Source organism: Watersipora subatra, chromosome 8 (genome assembly GCF_963576615.1).
Source record: "Watersipora subatra chromosome 8, tzWatSuba1.1, whole genome shotgun sequence".
Lineage (NCBI taxonomy): Eukaryota > Metazoa > Bryozoa > Gymnolaemata > Cheilostomatida > Watersiporidae > Watersipora > Watersipora subatra.
The window spans coordinates 6,611,576-6,637,333 of NC_088715.1; the positions used below are offsets into that span (position 1 = coordinate 6,611,576).

Consider the following 25,758-nt stretch of genomic DNA (forward strand, 5'->3'; position numbering starts at 1 on the left):
CCTACAAACGTAAATAACCCTTTCCAAAAGTATGTATGTTACATGGGTTTTATGTTATACGAACAGTAAAATACATTTAAAATGCTTAATCCGTTCCAAAATTTTCTCCAACTCACTCCTTCGGCCTTCTAATTAAGAAAAACTACCCTTAATTTTTCAATTTACATCTAAAATAATTGTGGCATTATTTGGTTATACCGACACATTTCCTTTTTCTCATTACTCTTACTTGGTATAGGTTATATGATATATAGGATATATGATTCCAGTGAATTTATGTTAAGTTAAGGGGGAACGTACATTTTCAATATCAGTTTAAATCGATTTTCTCCCATGTTTCACATCACAACAGTTTATGCTGCAAATAACAAAAAAATATTATGAATGTTAAATACAAAGTAAAAAAAATTATATAGATTATTAATTAAAAATTGATGAATTAAATTAAATAAAATTATTTAAAAATTATAATAGGCACTCCAGGTACTCCTATACGTTGTTTTCTCTCCCTATCCTTCGTTTTTTTGTGACGTCATTCTATCGTTGTCTGCCATCTTTATGGACAACTTTTATCGTTAAAAACACGAAGCTTCTGCAATTAATTATTGCAAACAATGCTTTTGTTTGCAAATTTTTTATTTTAGTATCAAAACAACACCGAAAAATACTATTATTCAAGAGAATGACGATCGTTTTCTACAAAGATGGCGGCTTTTTTGTGGACGAGAGCACGTGCAAACAGGGTGATGACGTCAAAAAAACGATGGATAGCAACAAAAAGGACAAGGGATACTTTTAAGGGTAATTATGGGACTGTCGCTATTCAAATTTAATTTGAAAACTCGACAATGACTTTACGATTTACTCTATATGAAATATTCTTAAAAAGCATGAGGCAAAAACTTTGCATAAACACTATCCATTCTCCAAAAGTGATGTAAAAGGACGTATGTGTTTTTGGGGCGTCCACCGCAATTGACAGTACCACAGAAATTGTTTAACCTTTAAAAGTCCTAATAATATGAACATTACAGTGTTACCTCCCAGCACAGCAGGAGTGTTACCCTTATACCTTTTATCCAAAGATTCATCTTCTCTTGAATACATCTCCAATTTATTAATTTGAACTTGACCTTCATTGTTTATTAAACTTTATTTATTTTGAGTGAAGGAAAGTTAAAGATTTTATTCTCAATGGCAATAAGCAAATCCAATATCAATGATAATAAGCTTGTATGATTCCCTATTAGTTGGATTATGTTGTCAACCAGTAACATGTGCCTCTGCCAATAAATGCGCAGTGAACCCCAATTGATTAAAACTTGCCATACACTAAAATCCGGCATTGAGATGACCAATTCCAGAACATTGTGGAACAATCCTGTAATACAAAGAATGTTAATTCATCGTGCAGTTAGCACACCTGCGAACCTCCATCCAACAAACTGAACTCTGTGACAGCTGAGAGCGAGTCCATCCCTCTTACGCCATCTAATTAGCATTTATATTTTTGTTACGGTCATGAATAAAAAAAACATTATTTGTCACATCGCCCTGGGCTGCCATGGTCTAATTATGCGCGGTCATCTGGAAGACCTAAGGTTTTTTGCTAAAAATTTTATCATTTTTTGCCCCAGGCCTGTTATATTGATAGTCTTTCCACCCGGCAAAGATTGACAAATGCATGCAGAGATTATCATAACGGATTCAATGCCATGCATGCTTGCCAAAACCTGCCTTTCCTTATCACGCATCTGACAGACATCTTACATCATACTTAGATCCTGCTAGCCTGGGTATTGTGACTATTTATGGCCTCCTCATACTGTTAGACTAAACTATTTTGAAATTGCTAAAGCAACAAGCTACGAAATATCAACCACAGACAACGCTAGACCAACCTTTGCTTTTCCGCTCGCTGTATGATCCGTTCTCGAACTTCACGCTCCTCCTTAACTTGATCCACTGCAACAAACATGACAGCTTGACGATTAGGGACAACTCCATCTCCTAACCCAAGGTGGGGATAAAAGATTGCTTCCTACGGGGTTCGAACTCATGACATTTGGCTCAGTAGACCAATGCTCTCACCGCCTTCAGACTTTTGAAAACTTATGCGCATACTTATTCTATGCTTTATCAGCACACTTAATGATCCGTCACGACGCACTCGAGACTGCCAGGGTGCAAGTAATAATAGAAAGAACAGGTTTCAGGCTGAAAATGATAACAATATTGATGCTATTTTCATATACTATTAATAATAGTATATGAAAAAAGTACCGTACTTTTTAGACTATAAACCACACCCCTATATAAGTACGGTACTATTTTCATATACATATACTATTAATAATAAGAACGCCTCCTGGCTGCTACGCGCTATCTGATAGGAATGTTCATCTTTTTATTTGTATCAGAATTTTAAACAGAGTTATAAAAATTCAAACTCGAACTAGACAATATTTGTTAGTAAATGTTGACCATAAGCTAAAATTAAACACTCACTATGGTCAGAGTATGCGCCGAACCTCACTACAAAATGTATGAAACTGTAAAAAACTTGGATTGCATAATAAAACAGTTGTTAAAAGTTACAGCCAATTTCAAGAGACAATTTAAAAAAAGTTATTAAATTGTAAAAAAATGAATGTAAGGTCGAAGTTTTAAGTCAAATAATTATATTACAGCGGGGAACTGCTGTTAGGGAACCAAGTCTATGGTACTTACCATCTCCCTCTGCAGTACTACTACCTTTATAACGGCTACTTTGAACTTTATAATGTATTCTGAAAGAAAATCCCAAACACTAGAAATTTATGTAAGCATTTTAAAGCCAGTACTTAGTCAATATATCTGTAACATCGACAGGTACACTGTACTTGAGTACATGCGTGTATTCACTATCTATGTATAGTTGTGGTATGTTAAAATACTTTGTGTCACAGCAACTATTTAAAAAAATCTCTTTAACACTGAAGATAAAATTTTTCAGCCATGTTTGTTTCTGAATGAGTAATTAGGTCCGTTTATTGTTTTGTAGGTACTTATTATGGTCGTCAGGCTATCAGTTATTTCGTTCCAAAAAATTATATATGTTTTGCAATTTTGGTACAAAATGTGAAGAGCATTTGAAAGATAAATGTGGCGGCACCCTTAGGAGCGGCAAAGTTTGGTTTACGGGAGGTATTTAACAGCGAAGACAAAATTTAACGAGAGCATTTTCTTACATGTAGCTGAATTCTTTTAAAAATTGACAAAAAGCATCTCCCATAGATAACACTTTCGGTTCATAAAATCTTATCATCTGGTTAAAATATTCCTCCTACCTAATTCAGAATCACGGCCTTTTCATGCTTCGAATAGGTTTGGAGTTGCCTGCTGCCGACAAATTCGCACCGTTTCAACCGTTTCAACGATTCAGTGTTGCACAATATACAATCTTTTTAAGATTGGCAATGCATCCCTCAAAAGAAAACTTGCCAAAGTAGACTTGCTTTCAGGTCATGGTCACTTTTTATTTCAGGCGTAATCAACTAGTTGCACTAAGCCAGGGATGTCTTACCGTAATTGATCGCAATGCTGAGTGTTTTTACCTCCACTGGGAGAGAGTTTAACCAAGTATTGACGATTCAGATCCATCAGTAGTGAGTGTTTCTATGACGTTGAATAGTACTCTCACAGCGAATACCTGCGCACAAATTTAGCAAAACAAAATGGCACCAAATGCATTCGGATTTGCCATTTCTACGACTCGAAAAGAAAGCAATTTGGAGTCCATTCGAAGCACGGAAACACAGATTATTCAGCTGGTTAGTGTATAGAATCAGATCATACCAAGACTATAAGTCGAAATGTGAGAGAATATTTTATGCTCGTACAGAGTTCCTGCTAACGGATAAATTTATTTGCATACGTGGTTAATAACCTGCGATGAGACCAGCACCAGCATAAATTAGTGTTAACTTTGTCCCAAAAAACCTCACAGAGCCTGAGCTTCACTTGAAGCTGAAAAGCTTCTACAGATACGGAATGTTTCAGGTCAACCATAGCTGGACTTGTGAGACAGACAGGTGTGATATTAGTATCGGGGATGATGATGATGATGATCTACCATGATGATTAATTACAAGGTGATTAATATCCAGGGTTTGTACGCTTGCACAGCGCGACAAAAATATCTTTTCTACCAAACGCGCAAAATAATTGATTTGTTTACGCCGATCCGTCAAGAACAGTTCAGTGTGCGCGGTTTTAATTAAACATTTTAATTACAATATTCAATTAAAATACTGCTGTCATGAGAGATGCATTGTAACTGAACTGCATGCAGTGATAGCAGGTATATGTATATGGATGAATGCGAGACGACAGATCAAAGCTGCCAGTTTTATAAGAATGCTAAATTTCAAAGTAGCCTTGCTATACAAATACACTTTAAATGTTTTTTAAACTATATATTATGAATATTGTAACTTTTTGACAGCTCAAAGTAGACATGTTAGTTACAAGGTTAAATTTAATCTTCAAGTTTGAGTTTACAATTTGTTTTCATTCAATGAATAAAACGCATTACCAAAAAGATGCATAAAAAAGCAAAAACATTCCATAAAGTCGGCCATTATGTGCCCTAGTTCCAACAGAAGCTACACTTAGCCCTACTTCCAACAGAAGCTACACTTAGCCCTAGTTCTAACACTAGCTACACTTAGCCCTAGTTCCAACAGAAGCTACACTTAGCCCTAGTTCTAACACTAGCTACACTTTGCCCTAGTTCCAACAGAAGCTACACTTAGCCCTACTTCCAACAGAAACTACATTTAGCCCTAGTTCTAACACTAGCTACACTTAGCCCTAGTTCTAACACTAGCTACACTTAGCCCTACTTCCAACAGAAGTTACACTTAGCCCTAGTTCCAACACTAGCTACGCTTAGCCCTAGTTCCAACAGAAGCACCAACAGTGAACATACTAGTTCAGTTGGAGGGATACTCTGTTAAACTTCTGCATTCAAATCTAATTTATTCTGTGAAATTGTAACAGTAACATGGTAAATCGAATATTCACGTAATAACATACTGTTAGTAGTTTACTTCATTTCATAATCCAAAAAATATATTTTAGTTATCGCACAACTTCTAATTGAACGCCATGGCGCTCTATTTTTCAACCCTACATCTATAGTGACCTCAATTAGAGATAGAGATCAATTAGAAGTTTTACAGTAAATAAAAACAGCACAGATAACTAGACAAGACTATAAATCAAATGCATTATAGAGAGATATGTACAAACAATCATGAATAATTAATTAACAAATATTTTTATTACTACCTTTTAAAAGTTTTAAAATTAAATTAATAAATAATAATCTATAAAAAAGAATGTAAAAAACTAAATTATACTATACAGTTAAATCACTATGACATATTGTAGAATCTGCTTCATATATGAATCCAAAGTGGAGCCCTCCAACTGGACTGGTATATTCACTGTTGGTGTTTTTGTTGGAACTAGGGATAAGTGTAGCTAGTGTTGATAATGAACCTTTACTTTAGGCAGCTCTTCAGCGGTCAGCATACATGTGAGATTAGCTAATGTATGATTAAACGTCTACATACGAAGTTAAATTGTTGTGAGATCTGATTTGTATGTAAAAACCATCTTATGTTGGAGTAAAGATTTCCATAAAGTTATACTCTAGTTCATTGAACTACAGACAAAAGTGTGATAACTCCACAATAACTTCACAACAACTATGTCAGGTAATTATATATAACATTAAAATAAATATATATCATAAAACTGTGTAAAACCAAATATAAAAGCTGAATTGTATATGATAATAAGTATAAAGATGTTGATATTGTTGCTCTACCTTAAAGATACACAAAGTGAAAAGTAAACTAAGTAATACATATGTTGAGGGGTCGAGGTGGTGGTTGAGATTCATGATGTCACTTCCTCTAACTTAGACTAGATCAAGCTTAACCATATTAGCTTACATATTGTTTAATAAAGATATAAAGATTGTCTTTATCCTGAAGACACCTAATGGATGTGTTGGTAGTAATAATGATATTCCGTGTGACTCAGACTAGATAAAACTTAAATTAAGTTGGTCTACTTTTAAAATTTTTACAATTAATTTATAATTTTGGTTATAAAACTTTGATATTTTAAAACATATTCCTAACATCGTATGATGGAAATTACCGCTGGTGTGGAGTTAAATAATTGTTAAAACTAAGTTTTATGTTAAAACTTTTCAACTATAACAACAATCACAGGCACATGTTAGACTGCTTCTCTGTGGCAGACTAATCACAGTCATCAGATCACTGAGCAGTTTGTCACATAATGTTAGACTGTGATTGATCAAATCACATAAACATTAGCCTGTGATTGGTATTGGAGAGCTCCACCAAGATAATAAATTGGAAAATTACACTGCAACAAAAAAAAATTTTCTACAACACACGCAAAATAATTCAATTGCTTATGCCTTTCAATCAGAATAGTTCAGTGTGCACGGTTTTAGTTAAATATTTTAATTACAATATTTAATTAAAATACCGCTGTCATGAGTGATGCATTCTTGCATCTTTCATGACAGCAGCTGCCTGAAGTCTCAACACGACAAACCCCGATCTGAAGGACCAAGCAAGTTATTCAGGCATTAGACGAAATGTGAAAAACCACAAAAAAAACTCAAATATATGTTTGGTTAATTGCGATTTGACACTTGCCAGAGGCACTCCAACTACAAAAACTGACAGTTGGTCAACCAATGCACTTTGACTCGGAAAAATCCCAAAAACTCTCCTGTCATATTACCACTCTGGGCACTCACACATATGACCAGCCAACTAGCCTTACTGTATATAATCAGCCAACCAGCATTACCGTATATAATCAGCCAACTAGCATTACTGTATATAATCAGCCAACCAGCATGACCGTATATAATCAGCCAACCAGCATTAACGTATATAATCAGCCAACCAGCATTACCGTATATAATCAGCCAACCAGCACTCACATATATGATCAGCCAATCAGCACTCACGTATATGATCAACCAATCAACACTCACATATATGATCAGCGAGATTATAGTTGGGGGGACAAGGGAGGCTGATGCCTTCGAAGAACTTGGCACAGTGTTGCACCTCCCCGTAGTACGCCACCTTTCCTTCACAGAGCAGCAACAGCTGGTTAAACATGTTGAAGATTTTACTGGATGGCTGGTGGATGGTCATAATCACAGTCTTCCCCGATGAACGGGCATACGCTTTTATGGCAGAGCAGAGGCTATACGCAGTCGACGAGTCTAAGCCAGATGTTGGTTCCTAGAATTATGGAAAGACATGGCTGTGGTGTTTTGGCAAACAACCAGACTTGAGTAAAATGTTGACTAAATCACAGCTTCCAATGTCAGAAGCTACGATTGAAGCTACGTCATAGCAGTAATCGAATGACATCAATTGTGCTCATTCAAGTCAAATGGAATCAAAACTCATCTTTGATTGGTTGGCTTATTATTAACTAATGCTACACTTTATTTTTCTTACAAATGGTGGATGCAGCAAATGGAATTACGGTTCAATGGTACATGAAACAGCTGTTCAGTTGAGACCCGCGTAGCTACTTGTTCAAAATTCAAATGCTTTTACTGAGATATACACAATTGCTTTACAGCTGCATGGCTAGCGCCACATTGGCTAAAGTTAACAGCATCCTTTGTAGCACATATTTTTTAGTTTTTGATAATACAAATTTTATAGTTCAGATGTTATTAAGGATGGAGTTGTCTGCACAATAAAATTGATGCCCGTTGATGAATGTATACACCAAACAATAGTTATGATGAATATCAACCAGCAATATATAACATTGTTATAACTTGTCAACATTGTTAGCGCAAACTACATGGGCATAACTGTCTCTACAATGTAAAAACTTTCAAATAATCGATCCACTTTGGTTAGAAAATCAATCAACAAATGTTTGAATGCATTGGTCGATTGAATATCTATTGATATTGATTATTTATCGATATTGATTATCCACTGATATTGATTATCTATTGATATTTATTATCTATTAATGTTTGAACGCAGCTATCATTTGAACTATTCATTTTTATTTGTATAAATTTTTAATATTCATGAAACCCATTTCAATAATCGAGCACTATAGAAATATGACTTGGCTAGTCGAGGAGGTTTGACAAGACTTAATCACAAAATCTCTTGGAGATCAAACTAACCTCCTAATCAGCTTCAACTTCAGGCTAACCAGAAAGTAAAGTGTGCTAACCCTTTGAACCCAAATGGCCGGTATTCCGGCATTGCGTAGAGCGTGTTAGAATCCCTAACTGTCGGAATTCCAGCATTCACATGGCTGTTTTTAAAAACTGCTTCTAAGTAACAGCGTAAGCCAATCAAATTAATTCATGTACAGGATGCTAGACCAGAAATTTCACTTCCATTTGTAACAGTTTTCAAATATCTTTTTCTACTTCCTTCGTTATAATAACAAATTTCATTAAAACGATACAGCGAAAAAGTCGATACAACTCGTTTGTTGGTCATAAATGATTGTGATGCAAATAAAGAATTTTATGACACTAACTATAATTTTCCAGTATATTTTGAGTCATGAAACAATGATGAACATGCATGTGCTCGATAGATATGATACTACTGTAAATGTCTTTACGCATTTTTAAAATGGTACGAACTTTTATTGTTTTAGCCCGAATAATGGTGAAGTACTGTTTTTTCTGTTTGATGACATTTGCTGTGGGTTGTCCGACTTTTTTTACCAGTGTTTTACAAAATATCATTGTATTATGAGCACATTTAGATATATTTAATAAAAGTTTAAAACTTCAAATAGTTGGACAAATTGCCCAGAGTTACTGACACACATTGGCAAGAACGGCCAGGGTTCAAAGGATTAAAACAACTAGACCATGTGGTTAGACCAACATTATGCACATTCAAAGTAAGATAAGTAGCACAATAGAAATCTGACTGAACGACTTTCACCAACCCGAGAAAATTGTAAAAAACGACTTTTTTACCTTTAATAATTATTTAAAATACCTTTGAAATTAATCATAAACAATCAAATATGTAAACGCAACTGCATCGAAATTGCAGCAGTTATGAAAAAATCGTATGTTCAAAAAACAGATTTAACAGCAAATGATGTGACGCAAGTTGCATTATTCTGAAAACCACTTACAACTCTATAGTAATTGACTCAAAAGAATTATTAAAAAAACTCAAAAAATCCTCAAATTCATAGAAACAACCTTTACACGGTTTCTTGTCTCTATGAGAATTATCTTGGCAAAACTGAACAATAGATATAGGAATCAAAAATTCAGTTTTCCTAATTAGTAATGGCTGGTAGCATAGAATACCTAGCCGAGAATCTTATTATATAAGAGAGAAGACAAAACTTGTTGGATATGGTCCGAGGGTCGTTTCAAGCAGAATGCTAGTTCCTAAACTTAAACGTCGATTGCGCTTAGTGAATCTTCATAGAGAAGCGTTCAGTTTTAATTCAGTATTGTTCGAATGTATATTTTAAAATAGACAGGTTAGATGTTTCTCATCGCCTATCCCAGCTTTGTATCTACTTTTAATACATCATGGTTAACATCAAATTAACAATGATTAAGATCACATTGGAAGTTTTATGCGATTTCTTTTTGCACACTTTCAGCGAAAATAGATAATAGAACTAGTTTGTAGCCTTGAGGTGCTGGCCCTAATTTCGACCACCAGAGAACTAATAGATATTTAGTAAATGCAAAAACAGTATGATACGCGTTTAGAAAGAGATAATTATTTATCACTGATGAAATAAAAAAACTTTCGAGGACAAATTCTACCACAAAAAAAGATAATCCAACACTGGCAACCATGCTGCTTCCAATAGGTCAACAAAGAGGCAAAAACATTAGCTATCTGGTTAAATGAGTGGAACTGTTGTAACTATGACTCAGTTACTAATCAGCGGAGAGATAAGACGGGCCTCTCCTCGGGTCTCCAGGATGTTTACACAATGACAGTCTATGCTGAAACATGCAGCTATCTTTAGTTGGATGAAACAAGTATGATGTTACAGGCAATGCCGTCATGATGAGCAATAATAAAGCAAAGTAGAGGTCAAGGTTAACAAATGAAAGAAAGCACTTGAATGGTAAATGTGCTGCTACTCAGGATATCACACCATGTCACTAATAGTAATGGGTTTGTGATGGTAATAAGATGCCAAGCTTCGACAACAAGTAGACCACAGGAGTGCAACGAGAGAGAATAAGTGTAATGAAGGATGTTTATTTGTACACATGAAGCACTATGTTTCCATGATGCGTATCATGCAGGTTTGGAGTTGTGAGGAAGTTGCGTTGCCGTGTGAATTAAGTGTTTCTATGGACAATCGTGTGACGTGGATTAACTCCAGCGCCTCGTTGAAAAACGGTAAGGAATTGTACGCCATAATTTAATAATTAGCTACGCAGTTACCGACGCACGTGTTAGCGACGCAAACACGGGAAACTCAAGAAAAGAAGACAGAAGCATTGAAAGTGTTTAAAATCGAATAGCTGGCGCGGTATTTTAATACGCATCATGATCAAATAATCCCAAGTGCCGTTTCCAATATTCGGAAGCATGATGGATTTGATGAAGTTTTGCAAATTGCAAAACTCACTTAGCCTGTGGATTTTTACATTTCCATGATGCAGTTAATTTGTGGATTGGCTCAAACTTGTGGACCATGGAAACATAGTGATTACAGAACCTTAAAATAATCACGTTTCCTATTAAAGACGATTAGTTTGCTGACCGCCCCATGAGAGATCAACCTGTGTAATAATTATGTGCACAATTTTACTTATATACGGAAAGGTGGTCAGAGTAGTACAGTTTGCAGTGGCTATGGATGGCTATGAATCCCAATATCAAGGTTTGACTCAGGTGTGGTGCGATCCTTTTTCCTAACGATTTTCACATGGCTTCAAACACGGTACTTGTTATATTAAAGATAAATATTGTGCAGCACATTTTCACTTGTAATAAATCGTTTTATTTTCTTTTGTACTAGTTTTGATTTATTTCAAAGCAACATGAAAATGAAAGCAAAAAACTTTTTCGTAGCTCCACTTGACTTTTAGTACGTTGCATTAGTTCATATGTAAAACCGTGTTCACTCAACTGCTAAAATAAACTACCCTCGGGCACTTATATTTCGCTAGTATTTAGTTTCGTGAGTAGCATACAGAGTAAAATTTCGCTGCAACTTAATTTCACAGCTCTGATGAGTGCGAGAATATAGTGATATGAAAATAAATGCAGTGGAACAAACATAATTAGATTCCTCAGGTTCGGTTCACCGATAAGAAAAAAATTTCAATTTGGGACTAATGTGTAATTGTGAACCGCATGTAGAATGGTGTGGGCGAGGTCGATAATGCAATTTGACCGCTTGCTGCCATTTGCTTCTTGGACTATCAATGAACAAAGCTATTTAATTTCGCGTTTTCGCTCGTTCGTTATGATAGTTTAGTTTTGCACATGAAATTTTTGCGAGAGGATGACTCTTCGAAAACGCGAAAGTTAGATGAGGCGAATACATAAGTGTCCTAGCGGATAGTTTGCATAAGCACCGTCTAACACGAAAATCCTTTTCTCCATTTTTTTATAAATGTGTTGTCCATAGAAAAGATACCTTGTCTTACAGAGTGATTATAATGCCTAGGGTTACAAATGTAGGGCGAACGATAAAACAAAGCAGCGGTAAATATTTAGGGTTGACCTTATTATTCATCTGGTTGACCTCAGAACAGCAGTCTGACCACAGAGCCAACTGAGAGGTGAAGGAAGACCAGGTGGAATAGAGGTGAAAAACTAGAGCTTATATAAGCTAATGGAATCCTGCCAATAAATACAGCATGCTCTGATTTTAATACCTTTCTAACATTTTTGTTGCTTGCAAACAAGGTCAAGGACCTTACTCGTTGACCAGTTATAGTAAACCTTCCGGTTAACGAGTAAGAATATATACACTGCATAACAATACACTCACGTCTAAAAGCATGAGGGAAGGATTTGTGAGGAGCTCACAGGCTATAGTAGTTCTCTTCCTTTCTCCGCCGGAGAGGCCTCTGTGTCCAACATCACCAACCTCTACAGCGCAGCATTTTAATACTGTTACATAACGCCTCTATAGTGTACAATATTCTACTGCTGGGTTAGCCAAGCGCTGGATGAGACAAGTCATTGGAGTGAAGGGAGACTAGACATGGAATTATATATTTCAACATTTATATCTCAGAACACTTAGTACTAGCTACAGTTACAACTGGCCACAGGCTATACTAGAACTGTTATAAGGAGAGTTTTATTCTTTATGCCTCTACTTTTAATCCAATTTTTTAAATAAACTTGTAATTACAAATTTATAGCCTCAGCACCAAAATAGAACAGAATGTTTATTCTCTTGACTGGAATCCCACGAGAAGACTGATGTTCTAGCAATACTCAATCCAGATGACAGCCAAGGTCAGGCTATAACAAGGCTATACCTCCACCGAGGAGTAACTGGCAACGCTGAAGCCTATAGTTACAAACTGGTGCATGAGGTTCGGTTTTGCGGCGACTAGGGCCATCTGTTGTTAATGGAATGGTAACCAGAGCTGCAGACACCAAATCTCAGAGGACACAGCACAATCACTCATGGAATATAAACCTCAAAAATTGCCAATCTAATACTCATACAATCTTTATTTTCAAGTATCATTCTGCATATATTATTATATTATCGTTACAATAGTAGACCATTATAACACTGTAAAAATTTGTACAGGAACAATTACACTGTAGATTGTACTTATACACTCTCAAATATTAACCTTTCATCTTGTTTTTCTGTCTTTGTTCATGTATTATTTTCAATCAAAGAAGAGTTTGAAGAGTTCACCATCATCATTGACTGGACAGGCGGTCGAACGCAAGTTACGACTGCTAAACAAGCAAAGAGTGAAAGCTTTTCAAGATGTTTCTCAAAATTAACTGACATCATTTTAGATTACATCTATTTATACCAATATATCCATGATAATTTGTTTTTCAGCAATGATTTTGATATTAGAAAAACAAAACCACTTTCAGAGACAATGGAACTTCTCAGCTGTGACATAACGAGGTCATTTTTTTTGCAAAACGGGCATACTATGTCAATACCGATAATCAACCAATACGTTAGAGCAGGGCAAAAAAGCACTTCTGTTGGCTGCTATTTTTAAACAATTTTTTTCATCTAAGTGCCACGCTACATGTTTTGGTTACCCAACATGGCAGATGCTTATAATGCAAGGTTAAAACAGATTCAACAAATACCAAAAAAGTCTGTGCCATAAATATAAATCCCGCATTTATAAAAACTCTAATAATTTTTGAGGAGTGATTACATAATTATACCGATCAATTTGTCACATTATCTTGTAATGTGCTAGCAAGATATTCTTCATTTAGACAACTAGGAAATTTTAAAAACTGTTCAAAAGAATTAGCTATTCTCAGAAGTTAAAATCGTTAGAACCTATAAACGCATGTTTTACTTCTACGAATAAGGATGCCGAGCGGACCATTTATAGATAACCTAGTTCGGAAGCATAGAATGAAGTCGACAAATGGCTGAAGAATGCCTTAACAAGTAGTAGACATATAATAAGAATAATAATAATAATAGTGATGATGACAATAATAATAATAATAATAATAATAATGCAAAGAAAGTACAAATATGATATGTGATTTAAAATAAAAAGCGATGAAAAACACATGATATATACGACAAGTGAAAGGAACGGATAAACAGCAGTAGTAACGAGTGGAGTACTGTGGTAAGTCAGCTGATGACAAGTATATTAGAGAGAAAATAACTCACTGGTTTTGAGACATTTCCTCATGTCTAGTGTGTCTATGATATCATGAACACGCTTCTTCTTTTCTTCTAGTGGCATGGAGCCAGGGAGTCTCAGCAGTGCTGTGTACTGTATAATATACAATATATCCCATGTATCATAGTAGCTCTGTGTACTGTGTAATATACAATATATCCCATGAATCACAGTAGCTCAGTGTACTGTATAATATACAATTTATCTTGTGTATCATAGTAGCTCTGTGTACTGTATAATATGCAATATATCCCATGTATCACAGTAGCATGGTGTACTGTATAATATGCAATATATCCCATATATCATAGTAGCTCTGTGTACTGTATAATATACAATATATCTTGTGTATCATAGTAGCTCTGTGTACTGTATAATATACAATATATCTCATGTATCATAGTAGCTCTGTGTACTGTATAATATAAAGTATATCCCATATATCATAGTAGCTCTGTGTACTGTATAATATAAAGTATATCCCATATATCATAGTAGCCCTGTATACTGTCTAATATGCATTAGGCCTATATCCCATATTCAGTAATGCCTCGACATGCTAGGTCAAGGTTAATGCATTCTGGGACTAAGCTTGTATGTCAATTTACTCGCATCTCAAGACACTATTTTCTAACACCTAAACAAGATATTAAGGTTGAAAAAACGTGTTTTTAATTATTGTAACTCAGGACATGGGCTAAGAAGGTAACAAATACTTGTATAGTGGTTATATGATCTGCAATAAGATGTAACATCACGATGTACACTACTTTATGGGAGTTTTTACTTCCGAGACAAACATTGCGGATAGCGATGGTTTGAGAGAGATTTGAGAGCTACGCATTCGATATACCAAACTTTTGTAGCTCTACGTAATAAAAACTTTGAATTTAACTTCAATGAATTTAGCTTACTAAACGCACACTTGAGGCAAAGTTTAATCGTTTACTAAACTTCCTTTAATTTGGTTGTCTTGTTTTAGTATTTCTTTCTGTTAGCCCCATTTTGTGTTGCATACACAATTTAACTTTTAGCAAACCTTTTAAAAACGTTTTGCAAATGGATTCGAGGCAAAATATCGAGCGATGCTGTTCTCAAAAGCGGCTTCTGGCATACTTGGCCATATAGTAGTCATTAACGACCGGCTCGTATGCTCATATTCAAAGGAATAAACTTGCTAGAAAGTCAGCTCGTATCTTGAGTTTCTTGTAAGTTGAGGCATTTGTATGTAGAAGTACGACTGTATTTAAAAGATTTTATGATATATCATGAAAGAATATCTTAGAGATTCATCTTCTTTCATTTATTTGTTAAAAGTGAGCAAGTTATACTGTTATACTAAGAGATGATGATGCTAATTTTAAAATATTATTGTAAGGTTTGTGTTTTAAGTTATAGCATTGCCCCGTGTCCAAGGACAGCCTAAATACAAAAACCTTTCGAGACGGAGTATATTTCAATAGCATTCAATGAAAAACAAAAGATCCAGCCGAACATCCTACAAATTTATTCGAGTCAGACACCATGTATGTGTTTGAAGAGTTCAACACAAGGTACGGCAGCTACCAGCTATAGATATTATTATCACTTTTGCTGCGAAAATAGAAACCCTGACACGCGATAAACACCCAAAGGTCGCTGAAGGGCTTTGAACCCACACCATTGGTGAAGGTCACACAATGGCTGGAGCATGCTGGGGGCAAGCTGAGAGGCGTAGTGAGACGTAAGAAATAATAGCAGGGTTGCTGCCAGTGATCCCTGAAGAAGACTGGAAATAGAACTTTTGCTCTAAAGATTACTGCATTTTATATTTGGATAAAAGCTGAGGACAGTCTTTAAAATTCTAAATATTTTAAAATTGAGTTTTACATTACAGGTTTCTTTACTTTTTTGAAATAAAATTTTTTTGGAAAACTGTCTCACTCGAAATCAAAGAAAAATTTCCAAGTTAAATATCAAAAACATCGAATGGACTCCAATTCAAAGGCGTCGGCATTCAAGAACAGGTGACTGTTGACACTTGTCGACACTTGTGTACCAGTGAGCAAACTTCTAGCGAAATTCAGTAACGCAAGAAGTGTAGGTACAGTTGTGTATATTTTTCAACTTTTATTATTTTTGGGCCTAAAAGGAAGATGTAGAAAAGTAGTGAGACGAATAGAGCTACTTTCATCCAAAGCAAAAAAAGTAAAGGAAAAGTGAGAAATAGGGATGTTTTTAGTCGATAAACTACAAACTCACTTTTACATCAAATGCAGAGTAATTTAATTCTAACATGTATTTGTGACAGGTTGGGATGCATTTTTTTAATTTATAAAAACGTTATGCTCAATTTTAAACCCTACAGAAACTTTAACTAATGGAATTAATTCACGCCGAAAAACTTTTGCTAACAAACAATCGGAACTTCTTTTGTAAAAACTAGAGTTTCTGTCATAGAGGTTTAATCTGATGTGTTTTGGAATCAACAGAAATTCTCACAGAAGAATAAATGCATTTGACAAACAAAAGTCATGTCCTTTGTTAGTTTTGTGAAACTAGCAAAAGAAAAACGCTGACATTTTCACAGTTTGACCAAAACGCAGACCTCTATTCTCCAATATAAAAGTATATTTATCAGAAACAGCCGAGGTACAATGTTGAATAATTTTATTAGCAGAAATATGTTTAGGTCGCAGTATACAATTTTTATTTTTATCCAACTTAAACCAAAGATAAAGAATTTAGAAACTGCAATAATATGCTGTGGATTTTTATCAATAAAAACTAACTGATTAATTTTTTTTTAAATTTTAGTCCAATATCCTAAACTTATTGCGGCACATTTTGGATGATTCTGTTAACTCTATGATACATGATTCATGTTTTTATATAGTTGCTAGAGTGAATCATTATAAAGGTTTTCCGTAGTGAAAGTGAGGAGCTTGGAACCGATTATGGCGGTTACAAGGTTACAAAGCATTCTTTCTCTTATGAATATTACTGAATGAACGAATTTCCTATGAGGCACCGCATCCTATTAACACTGCTTCCATGATGCGTATCATGCAGGTTTGGAGTTGTGCGCAAGTTGTGTTACCATGCGAATTAGTGTTTCTATGGACATTCGCATGATGCGGCTTGACTCCGGCACCTTGTTGAAAAAGGAAAAGAATTGTACACTATATGTTAATAATTAGTGACGCACGTCTCACCGACGCAAACGTGTGAAACTCGAAGGAGGACGACGGAAGTATTGAAAATGCTTAAAATTGAATAGGTGGCACGGAATTTTATTGCGCATCATTCGCAAATGCTGTTTCAATTATTCGCAAGCATGATGGCTTCGATAAAGTTTTGCTAATCGCAAAACTCGCTTAGCTTGCAGATTTATACCGTTTCCATGATGCGATTAACTTGTGGACTGGCTCATTTGATTGGCGGATTGCGGATTATGCGTGTCATGGAAACATAGTGTATGCCTGAAATCGCGCAAGGTAAAAAAACCAAGGATAAAAGCATACTTTCCTACCCATATGGTCTCCCAACATGTGAGCTGAGAGAGGAATATGTCATTCTGCAGTACAAAGGAAATCTTCCTTCGAAGCTGTTTCGTGATGGGTTTTGAGTTCATAGTAAGAGTTCCCGAGTCCATTGACTGCCGGCCGGCCAGAATGTTAAGCAAAGTTGTCTTCCCAGCACCTTCAAAAGTAGATACCTGGTATATTGTACGCTCGAACATTCCCCCTCATAAGGGGTTGTTATAAGGCAGCATCGATAGCAGATTGTTAAGTAACTTATGGCATGTCTGAGTCTACTGAACAGTGACTCTTGGGCGACAAAAACAAGGCAGCCTTCTGATTGATACACAATGTACCCAGCACGCACTTGAAAATTATCCTACAGGATGAATTTATTCGCGGAGTAAGTTTCGCGCAAATTGCCTTTTTCATGCATATTCGCGGACTAATTTATTCGCGGGTAAACACAATCACACTCTATTAAGAGTTACCTCTATTGCGGCTAGCAATAGAGTTAACCCTTCGCATGCGCACACCGCGTGTTTCGGTTTCTATTTAGCTTGCAACTACGAGTTGATCATGCTAAGCTCTAAATTTCTTGTTGCGTTCAGAGGTTTTCATGAATATTTATCGATTTGGAGGCCTTTGATGAACCAACAACTTGTGGTAAGTAATGAGTTTTTTCAAAACCATTTACTAAATTAATAAATGAATTTAAATTTGGTTCTTTGGTAAAACGCAATATTTATTTTTTTCATCCCTACCGCTTCGTTATTCGTTTTAGTGTGAGAGAGGAGCCCAATAATCTGCACGACCCATTTTCAGTAAAGCTAATAAACGCAGACTGTGCAACTGTTGGTCATCTACCCAGTGTAATAAGTAGAGTAAGCAGCTTGTTCATCATACACGGAAGCACAATGACTGCAAGGGTGGCAGATGTCATTCCTAGAAGATCACCAATCATTCAGGGAGGTTTTGAAATTGAGGTAGAAGTGACCGCAGCTGCTAACGAGGAAAATATATGTTTTAACGAAAACGCCTTAACGAGCACAAATTTTTGGCTAACCGGCAGGACTTTGCAATAGTAAGCCACGAGGAGAGCTCTGATGATAACTCCCTTACCAGCCATGTAGTAGCAAGAGAATCGCCTGTGACATCTACCCAAGACAGTGACAGCGATATAGAGCTGCTATTACCAAAATAACTAGTCAGAGAGCACCATTATACGTTAGTATTTACTTATCAAGCGTATCAGTTTAATTTTATTGCCAGATAACCGCCATATAAGCTAAACTGATTTTATTTACTCTATTCATCGTTAGCAAAACTTTATTTGTATTTAAAATATTTCATTTGTACACTCAAGTTTGTAATAAATTATATTATATCTATACATGAAAAAGAATATATAATATAATCATGTTTGCCACAGCGATATCAAGGAGTTGTTGTCGATGAAGAGGTCTAGGTTGACTGGTTGCTTCTCTGCCAATATTCCTGCCACGGTGAATATTACTACCTGTCTCTAGTTTTCGTAATAGGTTCTGTTTCATTTTCAGTCTGCAGTAAACACAAAAAAGAAAAAATATTAATAAGCGTAAAGGGAGTACAAAAAACAATAGCTGAAGTATTTAATGAAAGCGATCAGTTTTTAAAAAAGAGAATGAACTAACGCATTTATTTTATGGAAAAACGTATCTGCACTGCAAATCAAATACATACCATAATGTCCAGATCAGAATCATTATCGTCATCAAATTCGGTATTAGAGGTTGATGGAGTTGATTTCAATGTAAAAAGACTGTAGGAGAGATTTTTGCGACGTCGAAGCCATGCCGAATAACTTGTAAAAACCTTGAATAATTTTGTAAAGAAGTGGGATGCATTAGCAATGGGGTTAACTCGGAGCCGCGGCGATGATTTTAAAAAAGTTTTGGAACTTGGCTACGTTTAGTATTTCTCTACGTTTAGTATTTCTCTACGTTTAGTAGTTATTCTCCCTTGTGTTTAAAAATAGAACTAATTATTCACGGATTTTGATAATTTGTGAAATCGCGAATTTCTACATCCATCGAATATTTTCATCCTGTAGGGTATATAGTGTATAGTATGTAATATATAATAACATATAATATAATATATAGTATGTAATAACATATAATATAAGTTAAACTATATATATCTACATTATACATAATATATTGTATATGATATTATATATAATACATTATATATATTACATTATACGTTATACATTATATATATATATGCACATAAAAAAATATAGATACATGCATAAACATATATATAAGTGCATTATATAGGCCTATATATATATAGCCTATATATATAGCCTACCACTACAGGCTTGTTTAGAGTTTAATTCACTTTAATTACATTTAATGTAATATATTATATAGCATATATATATATTTATATATCATATAGAAATATATGTTATATATAATCTTTGTACATTATGGTATATATAATACATTTATATATATCACACATTATATATAGACGAATAAATATATATGTATATATATATATGTGCATATATATATGTATATACATTATATATATGTGCATTATATGTTACTACCGGGTTTTTAGAATTTAATTTTAAAATATTTGCTTTTTAAACAGAGTTTACCTGCTAACTGTTCATGAAATAATTTTGCAAAAATATCACTGGAAGTAAATAATAGTGGATGAAGCAGCAAGGAAAGATTGAATTTCAAAAGTATTCTGAAAAAGTTAAAATTTAACAAAAGCATGCATCAAAATTTAGTAAAGAATGAGAAGAGTAAGTTATCAAATGAGTGTTCAATACTCTGTAAAAAGCAATTTAGCTATCAAAGCGTGTTGCAACGTGTGAAGATATTTCAAAATGATATTTGGTGCATACCTAAGCTTCGGTCATGAATTTTAATCATGCCAATTGCTAAGGAACACGTCAGATCTTACTGGAAAATTTTCGGAGAAAAAGTTGTGAAACCAATTCGCTTGATATGTATCATTTACTCTTACATCATCCTCTCCGCATAAAACCACCTTCAAAATGGTGTCAAGCATCAGCGTCATGAGCCGAGACACCTGTCACCCAGTGCCAGAATAGAAGCTGTAATACCTGTCATCGAGTGCTAATTGCCATGTTTTCTTGAGATTAATCCGCAAGTTGGAACCAGCAAAAATCTGCAAGTCTAACAAGCTTTGTTACCTGCAAATTTTTACCAAATTTTTTATGCTTGCGAAAGATGGAAATGGCTCTTGCGAATGATACACAAGAATATGCCATACAAACTATTCCATTTTTCCCACACTTCAGAGGCTCTTATTTCGGTTTGAGTATAGTTCCGAATGAGCCGCTATGAGCCTGGCGTAGAAAATCTTCATTTTTTTAACAACGTGCTAACGTTAATCTGCAACATGCAAACATGTGCGTGCCTAACACGAGTGCAACTCCAAATGCACATCATCCACGCTATGGAAACATGGTGCATATACCGTTGTGACGTTGTGAGTTGTGACGTGACACCTACCACCAAGTGCTAGCCTTAGGAGCTGTGATGCCAGCCATTAAGCGTTGCATCCTTAAAGCATAACTGCCACGAACAGCTTTCATTGTTTTTTCATAGGTAAATCAGACATGCTGATTCAGATTTTGAACTTAAAATAAAGATTGTGCCGCTAACTTTCAAAGTCACTTTTGTTTTTGAAGGTCGTTTTACAGCGATTCAATATCGGTGTCGCAATCGACACAATCGACACAACAAGCCCCGCCCATATAAGACGTAGTCTAGCTCTTTAGGAACGGATGTTGGGGATGTTTAGTCTGATCTAGAATTATAGAGATGAGTGTTTTAAAACTCATTATTATCGAAAGTTTGCCATCAAAATAATCTGTCTTTTCTGAAAGGTAGATAATCTATATTTAACATTGCTTGTAGCTTGTTAGAGAATGTTTAATAGGCTGAACGACAAGAAAAATGAGCTCAAAAAAGCCCGACAACATGCTAGCTTGTGATAAAAACTTTTAAATATGCTTCAACTAGCTACAGGAACAGGACAGCATGTCTGCTAAAGGTTTCTGCTAACCATAAATTTCAATATGTTTACGGATAATAAAAATTTTTAATTCTTTTAAAATATGTAAAAACGTAATAAATAACTTAACAAAGATTATAAAAATAATACAACATTCTAGTCATGAGAACTAATGTGTTTATTGTGGGAGTCTCTTTATTCAGTATCGTCAACTATTTCGACTGTTAATTCAACTTTGATGTTCAGCATTTGAAAGGGCAGCGGTTTATACTATGTTGTAACTCCAACTAGTCAAGATACAACAAGAGTTGGTAGTTAGTTTGTAGGCCTATGACCTATATAAAAGATGAAAAGTTTGAATACAACTACAAAGCCTTTTTTTTAACCCTTTCACTGCCCTACGCGAGTTTATGTGAATTCTACATATGATCGACTGCGGTGGACGCATTTTTGCGAAATTTTCTGAGTATTAATGATTTGTGACAACATAACCAGCAAGCATTAGTATTTTTAAGGCTTTAAAAGTGTTGTCCGAATAATTCTCTAAAAATTAGCCTATGTTTACGAAGCAAATTATAATCTTTGATCAGGAAATGCCAAGTCGAAAGCAAACATTTCTTTTATGACGATCGAACCTTTTAGTCGTGATATGGCTTTCGGAAACACCTTCCTTGTTAGAAACAGAATAGCTTTGGTTGATGGCATTACGGCCGGCGATTAACATTCAGAATTAATTAAATACGATGATAATAAAAGTGACAACACCCACTCTGATGGTGGTGAAAGTAACAGTTTTGTAAGAGTAAGGAATATTGTAGAGGATCATTACAGCGTCGTAGCGATCGTAGTTTCACATAGCTTTGGCAACAGTATAGATTTATTGAATTTTTGGAATAGCTCGGTTTGTTAACATGTTGGCAACATAAAATATATAATAAAAATGTTCTAGATAGGGTTAAAATTGAAAAGAAATTGTATAGACATCATGTAGCAAAATCAGCAATTTCCAGTAAAATGGCTGGCAGTAGGTCAAAAGTTAAATTTATACATGGATAACAGTGAAAGGATTAAAGAGATGTTAAACTTCTTTGACTTCTCTATTGGATTCAGGTTGGTGTGTTTAGATAGGGGAAAGAATTTACAGACGGACCCACAACTTCGTCCAAGGTCGTTCCAGGTCAGAAAAAACTATTCAAGGTTGACTTCTACTAGCGGTTAAATTACGGATTTTTCAAAAATATAAAGATTTGACTGACAAAAGGACACTTGCACGAAATGATTAACGGCGTCTTACATAGAAAGAGCAATACAGCGTATTAAGAGAAAATCTGTCGTCATTGACTTGACTCTGATTACGTATATGCTATTGTTGCATGCATGGTCTGCCTACGTCTAGGCTAGCTTGGGGTCACTGACCACGGCACGTGAGAAATGACTATTGAAGTACTCTTCCCTGAATAGACAGTCTGCTTGTGAGACATACTTCATGGGAGAAAACAACGGTGGTTAGCGTCATTGTTCAGTTTTGTCCACAGCAGCGTGTCACGTGGATTATAAGCATGATGGCAAGGTTGAGTATCTGATAGCCAAAAAATATGGTTCAACCTTGAGATACAAAGTTTATATGTTCCAATATGGCTTTCATACATTGAAGTAAGTATTAATATATTAATACACTGTATTTTTTTAATTTGTTTTAGAAAGTTTCTTTTTTGTTTAAAAAAGCCAATGATAAATACTCAAGGCAAATGCGCTTTTCGTAAGAACTAAGTGAAAACCTAAAATTCAAAAAATCATACAAAGTAGCAGATAGCCTTTTATTTAATTTGAGCTATACTTCTTTCAGAAAATAAATTATTTATTAACTTATGTGTATATTCAAAAAAACTTTTTGGCCAGAAAATACAATTAATACTAACTCTTTTTTGTAGTCAGCCCTTAATATATTTTATTACTAAAGATATTGTAAGTCATCATAAACTACCAACTACTGAAATGTAAAACCTTACTCGTACGTAATACAATGAATCAATACACATAATTAACAATTAATTACATGTAATATATTGATATTTGTGTTATACATGTAATTTGCGATGTATAATATCTAATTTGTGATATACATTATGTAATCTGTAATGTATAATATATGATTTGTAATATATATGCAATTTGTGATTTATAATATATAACTTGTGATATACATTATGCAATCTGTAATATATAATTTGTGACCTATATATAAATTTTGTGATGTATAACTCTGTTATTTATGGCGGTATTATGAAATCCGCCCTCGGGTTATTATATGAAATTTATAACAAAAGCGTTGTTTGTGTAAATTCCATAACAATTTTGAGGTTTTCATGAGATCACTGGTTTCACTGCCCTACTTACACTTCTGAATCCTGTTCCGGTTTATAATTTGGGCTATAACCATGAATTCTTTTGAATAAATTTATTGCCGACAGATCTAGACTCCATATTGAGAAACAGTATACAGATTATGAACAAGGATGTCTGCGGTCTGACAACCAAAAAGTGAATCACAAGATCCCATAATGGGTGGTTGTTATGAAATGAACTGATGTGGTGACCCCACCATCTGCAGGACCTCACCATTCATTCTCTCATTCCTTCCCTACACGGAAGGAAATCTATTGGTAGCGAGAAAAGAATCGATTTATAATGCTGACAAGATTAACAACAAATGAAAAAAGAGCATAATTCTGCCAGTTTTGCAATTTCCAAAAATCACCAGACAATTCGATATTGCAAATGGATGATTTGTGATATATTGCGATATTATTGTTATATAAAAAAGACTTGAAGATTTTTGTTAATACTTATTAGTATATTTTAATTTAAAAAAACTATTTTCTGTTTGTGATATCCTAATTACAATTACAATTTTATGAACACGGGCATGTCATGAATGAGTGTATTATATGTATGATTAAATGGCCCATGCATTTTAGGTTTTAGTATTGCTCACGCTGAAAATCATCAGATGTGTGATGTGTTTATACGACCAGCAATATCTCTTTAAATGGTATGCGATTTTCAAATCATCTATTTTAAAAAATCGCTATCGAACAATTAAATCGCTATATCGTGGGGCTCTACCTATAACTGATTCAGTGTGGTTAGTGCCTGCAGTATTGTGCTGCTACCCAGTGTCTTCAGAGCGATGTGACTCACCTGATGGGCCCATGATTGCCATCATCTCTCCTGGTTTAGCTAGTCCGTTGACATGAGACAGAATATTCTGTTTTCCAATTTGAAGGCTGATATCTCGAAAGACCAGCTCATATTTTGGAGTTTGAGCCATTTTGATAGAACTGAAAGGTAAAAATTCATGATATAAACTCCAATGTCAAGGTTAAAAGCAACAATAATTTGCCTTATTCGTCGGCAAATTGTCAGTCTTCTCTATTGCTCTGTATCATTTACAAAGTTTTCATACAGCGATAGTGTCGTGACAGCTGGGTACGTCAGCACCTGAAGGGTAGATAATGCTTCCATAGGGCACTATAATACAGCGATGGTTGTGCAATGCCAAGTCCAGGGTGTATTATAAAGGATTTGTGCTGTCAACTTTACAAGCTCCTCATTAGTGAATAACTCAGAGCACTTTGAGTTTAATACATGCATTTGCTGGGCATTACGATTATAGAATATCACTATTTCCATGAGACGCATGAAGTGCCTCATGCGGGTTTACAGTTGTGCGAAAGTTGCGTTATCGTGCGAATTAAATGTTCCTATGGACATTTGCATGATACGGGTTGACTCCGGCGCCTTGTTGAAAATGGTAAAGAATTGTACGCTGTAAGCTGATAATTAGCGACACAGTTAGTGACGCACGTGTTAGCTATGCAAACGCGCAAAATTCGATCGATCGATAAAGGACGATGGATGTATTGAAAATTTGTATTAAAGTGGAATGGCTGATGTGATATTTTAATGTGCATCATTCGCAAATGCTGTTTTCATAATTTCATTAAGAGGTCAAGGACAAATGAAGCTATGGAGCAACAGGAAAGCAAGATCTATGTGCATGTGGAAGTACGCCGCTGCTGGTTATTTCCATTGCTGAAAGATTCCATACCGCTTAGGCGTTTCACTTGCAAACAGCCATACTGCTTCCCAACAGAATGAGACACGGCTCTTTTCTTGATGGCAGTGCCGCACCATATCGGTGCACTTCGCTACGTTATCGCT

At 35.1% G+C, this 25,758-nt stretch overlaps 1 protein-coding gene across 1 annotated transcript in view; it reads right to left on the reverse strand.

Moving 5' to 3' along the window:
• LOC137401530 (uncharacterized) overlaps positions 1–24,865 on the reverse strand; it is a 47,238-nt gene extending 22,373 nt beyond the window's left edge. The window contains exons 1-6 of the mRNA XM_068087930.1: positions 24,736–24,865; positions 17,496–17,665; positions 13,972–14,077; positions 12,109–12,209; positions 7,097–7,352; positions 1,902–1,965 (exon numbers count right to left, since the gene is read on the reverse strand). Of these exons, the coding sequence (XP_067944031.1) occupies positions 1,902–1,965; positions 7,097–7,352; positions 12,109–12,209; positions 13,972–14,077; positions 17,496–17,665; positions 24,736–24,865 (827 nt within the window). The remainder of the gene's footprint in view (positions 1–1,901; positions 1,966–7,096; positions 7,353–12,108; positions 12,210–13,971; positions 14,078–17,495; positions 17,666–24,735) is intronic.
• Between the last annotated feature and the right edge of the window lie 893 nt (positions 24,866–25,758).